The sequence below is a fragment of the Lactuca sativa genome, chromosome 9, assembly GCF_002870075.4.
Source record: "Lactuca sativa cultivar Salinas chromosome 9, Lsat_Salinas_v11, whole genome shotgun sequence".
Lineage (NCBI taxonomy): Eukaryota > Viridiplantae > Streptophyta > Magnoliopsida > Asterales > Asteraceae > Lactuca > Lactuca sativa.
Genome location: NC_056631.2, coordinates 41,958,475 through 41,963,236, shown reverse-complemented (window position 1 = coordinate 41,963,236; position 4,762 = coordinate 41,958,475). Strand labels below are relative to the sequence as shown.

The 4,762-nt window shown below is 32.8% G+C and overlaps 1 protein-coding gene across 1 annotated transcript; it reads right to left on the bottom strand.

Annotated features, from left to right (window-relative positions):
* Nucleotides 1–601: 601 nt before the first annotated feature.
* Nucleotides 602–3,563, bottom strand: LOC111898240 (protein trichome birefringence-like 34). Its single transcript, XM_023894173.2, has 5 exons — nucleotides 3,076–3,563; nucleotides 2,039–2,213; nucleotides 1,634–1,830; nucleotides 1,209–1,367; nucleotides 602–1,114 (listed from the first exon to the last, which is right to left on the bottom strand). The coding sequence occupies exons 1-5, from the start codon at nucleotides 3,402–3,404 to the stop codon at nucleotides 763–765; spliced, it is 1,212 nt and encodes a 403-aa protein (XP_023749941.1). The 5' UTR covers nucleotides 3,405–3,563; the 3' UTR covers nucleotides 602–762.
* Nucleotides 3,564–4,762: the final 1,199 nt, after the last annotated feature.

Below are 4,762 nucleotides of genomic sequence, written 5' to 3'. Positions count from 1 at the left end.
AGCAAGGAAATTGTTATATTATATGATAGAAAATAATTAATTTTTGGACAAATATAAAAAAAAACCCTTAAATTTGTAAATTTTTGTTGGTTTTAGCCAAAATACCATCGGATGTCTATTAATGCCTAAAATTTGCAATTATTTTTTTAATTTTTATCCTTTTTTTACAAATTTATCAAGTTTATGACAAACTTAAGGGTTTTAATGAACAAGAAAACCAAACATAAAAGGCTTTTATAAATAAAATAAAATAAATAAATAAAAATAAAATAAAACCGAACATTTCTGTCAAACATAAGTTTTTAATAAAACAAAGGTTAAAATTGATTTTTTTTTCTGCAGATAACCATAAAAAGGTTTAATGAACCTAAAATCCACAAAATATAAAACCAACAAAAAATTACAAACTTAAAGGTTTTTATATCATTATCCCTTACTTTTTTTTACTCTAAAATGATTATACAAAGATATTACATGTGATTAACATGATAATAAGAACATATTGTATGTTTTTCCAATTAACCCACAAACATTTGACTTGGTAATATTTCAGAGCACTAAACAACAACAGATTCGGTATAACAAAACAACCAAACAAGACTTTTTGGAGGCTGACTGGGACCTTTCATTTTGATTCATTCGAAAATTTTGTACATACCATGTTTTCATTAATCACCTACCTAAAATCTCTCTTTGTAAAACTCAATGTATGGATTGTATTTTAGGCTTCTATATGTATATTTTTCAACAAACAATGGAATTTTATAGTTTATAACGTATGTAAGTATAAAGGATCTCATTCCAAACATCAGGTACTCCCGGAAGACACCAATGTGTACAATCTGAATACGGAATCGGATTCGCCAATTCCGATTCAGTTGGAGGAACCCAATGCCTTTTGTAAATAGACGGGTGTCCGTCTTTCCGATACTGTGAAAGTTGTGTTATATTCAAAAGTTCAATCTCTATCCCTTTCTTTTCAAGATCTTGTACTATCGATTGCGCTGTTCTCATCAAATCGGTATCCGTTCCCTTTCCCCAATACCCTTGTTCCATTATCGGCTCCGTTTCATTAAAGCAATTTTCTCCCATCGGTTTTCCCCAATCTCCACCCCTAGAAATAGTTGTCGCAAACAATGAATATGGGTAAAATGGTAAATTCACATTAGCATTTTGTCGAAAAAATAACAAGTAATTGTAATGCGTACTCTTTGTGATCCGGTGAGAGGCTTATGAAGAACATTTTCGTTTTGGTGCGCTTAAGGTGAGTGTCCAACCAATTCGACCATGTTTTTAGAGCCATCTCGTATCGCCTTACCCTTCCGGATTCTATTGAAGTTCTATTAGGATTTTCAAATGATCCCCACCTAAACATGAAGTTGTAGTGTCAAAACATGTGGGCCCGTTTGTTACGCCGGATAATTTATAACAGAACAAGTTGTACTGTGTTTTTTGATTTTTAACTGAAACCGAGACGGAAACTAATTTTACTGAGACGCAAAAAGACGGAACATAGTGGGACATCCGACACTTACACGCTGACCTTTTTTTTTTGTGCAAAAAGACATAAATAATACCCTTTCTGGCTCTAGAAACCAATTTAGTCTAATACTATGTTTGAAGAAAGACTTACAAGAGTGTCATATTAGGCTCTAGCCACCATGTATACGAGTCAAAAATTAGCATGTCAGCATCAATCCATTGTTTGGCATGCCTTTCGATGCTCTCAATCTTCATGATCCGATCATGTACACGATGATGAACAGGATCATCGCAGTTTGATTCCACCAACAACGGTTCCCAATAAAAATCAATAGAGGCATTGAATTCCTTTCATGTCAATCAGTCAAATAAAATTAGACAAATCAGGCCAAACACCCGTATGCATCATATTGTTTCAAGTTTTTTATGAAAACAATTAAATAACTGAAAATTCATATATTTTTAAATATGTAGGTCGAAAATTCCAATAGTGACAAATGTCCATATAACTGTATAAGTACTCAACGTGTTAGAAGAAAGAGACCAGATCCCTTACAGATGCTCTGAAAGTAATCAATGAGCCATGCCATTCTGCAACCTTATGAGAAGGTTCAGGGATCCATGAGTCAATAAGACAAAGGAGCGAAATCCAATGGTTTTTGCCTAATGAGTCCCCAACAAAAACAACCCTCTTGTCTCTTAGCTTCTCCAAAAGTGCTGTTCCATTAAACCTACAAATTTATCCCTGAAATTGGTAAAATGTACAACTCTTGATGCACAAGGTACATTTTCTAAGGACTATGTACAACTGATTAATGCGTTGCCGGTTATATTGAAATATGGTTTTACACAACATATTACCAAAAACCAACAAAAGTTGTTGGTGTAAAGGAACAGTTGTACCTTACTACCTAACAATGTATTATTGTGTTTAGAAATAACAACAATGTGTTAGATGTATATGAAGTTGATGAAAAGCTTTGTAGAGTACTAGACTTGTATGGTACAACTTTTTTAAAATCATTTATGAGTTCCGATGCCAAAAAAGAAAAAAGTGAAACAAGCCTATAAAAGTTTATACATTTTAAATTTTTAACAAGTCAAACAAACACGTAGATTTTTTTTTTTTTTTTATGATTTAATCATTAAAACTTTGATTTTATTTCCTAAATAAACCATCCTTAACAAAAAAAAAAAATAATGTTGGGATTGGTGTTTGCTACTCAATACCGAAAAAAAAAAATTGCAATGGTTTTATTGGAAAACAAAACAATATATAGTATCGCAAAATTCTTGATGGGTTGTACATATAGACTTGTACTGTACAACTCCACTATGCGTCCACTTCTGTGCAATTTTATCAGCTTTGCAGTATGTTTGAGAACTCAAATCACATGGCATATGAACTGTGTCATCTTTCTCGAGTTCCCAAACGCTTGATACAGAGAAATTACAATTCCCTAATGCATCCATCCAACTTCTTGTAGGTGACCAATGCAATATGTATGAATGTTTATACGAGTTATAACAATACACAGTACAACTCGTAATGCATGTATGCCAACTTTCGTGAGAGAGAGAGAGAGGGAGAACCTGGGAAGGTCGCAGCCATGGGGTTGCCATCTCCAGAACTGATACTCGGAATCTTTTCTTCCAAATTTCTGACAAGCATAATCATCCGCCATGAAAGAACACTCTTTCTCTCTGTACAATGGTCTCGATTTGTTATCATAAACCCAACTCCCGTTGAACAAATCACAACCTTCAAACGAATAATCATCCGCCATTTTCGCTTCTCCAATAACATCAAACCTTATTCCACTATTATCTCCACAAAAGTAAACAACTCCCATGATTACTCCCATTACAAGCATGAACCCTATTGAACGATACCCATGAAACAATCTCTGTAGCTTTTCCATTCCCTTCTGGTTTTTTATAAATGTTTAGAAACGATTACAACCCTCTTATGTTCTTGGTATTCGAAACAAGAAACAGAGGAAAATAAAATTGTTGGGAGTGTCGTAGAGGAAACGAAGAAATGAAGAATATTTGTTAATATTTTTGGTATTTAAATCACTTGGGTAGTTGATCTGTCTAAAAATAAGAATCCGACCTTTGACTATTTCATTATATATATATATATAAAGTAAATTACAAATTTGGTCCCTTTACTTTATAAAGAAATGACAAGATCAGTCCAAATTTTCATATCATCTCAATGTTGTCCCTTGATTCCTTGGTTTGCATTTAGTTGCTAATAAGACCCTCTATCCCATATAAAACGACTTTAAAATTTGGAATAGAATTCCAATTTTGAGTGAAAAACACAATAACTATATATGCAACGGAATAAATTTTTTAAAAAGTATTGGACAATTTTAAAGTTTAAACTGAAAGTGCATTTTTGTTTAATCGTATAAACCGGACTTGCATCTTTGGCTACTATATTGATCGAGCTGCATCACGAAGGTTTGCGGTTTTTTTTTATCCATTGTCGTCGTCTATGAAGACGAAGACTTATTGGACTTGGAGCTACAGCGCGATATGAAAAAAGCTACCCTCACCTCAATCCTTGGGATTCTAGTGGTCGAATTGGTTACAATAAAAAATAACTTTAAATAATATGTAAGTCATGTCTAACAACAATGTCCCTTACAAGTTTAGTTGAGAAATCATTGATATTGATAGTTTTATTGCACAAATGTTGTGAATCCAAAAGATTCCAAACTCCCCAAGCAAGACTATTTTTTGATTCGATATATGTTAATAGATTTTTTTTTTGTAAACTAATAAATTTACAAACTGTTATTTTACTTTCTGGGTTTATGCCTTGATAAGGATATATATTTGATTTATGCATAATTGTAGTTCATGTTTATGTATTATGGGTCACATTTAGGTTAGGATTTTCTTGGATTATTTTCTAAAAATGAGATTAACATCATATTTGAATTTTGATCTTTATCTTGTGGATTTCAGTTTGTTTTGGTTTTGGTGAGTTCCTAATAGCGTGATAAAAGAGGAGAGAGGTGGAGAAAAATAAAGGGTGGGGCGTTAATTGAACAACGATGAGTTTTTTTTTTGGAACGACAAATAATATTATTAATAAAAACCCAAACAATAGCAAGTAACTATGAGTGGGACGAACAAAAAAAGCCAAAGGAAAACAAGAACATTACAAAACGATACCCTCTTTAGATAGAGCTATAAGATTAATAGAGAGAGAGAGAGAGAGAGAGAGCAACTCCTTTCTGCCCAACTTTCCACTATATCCCCA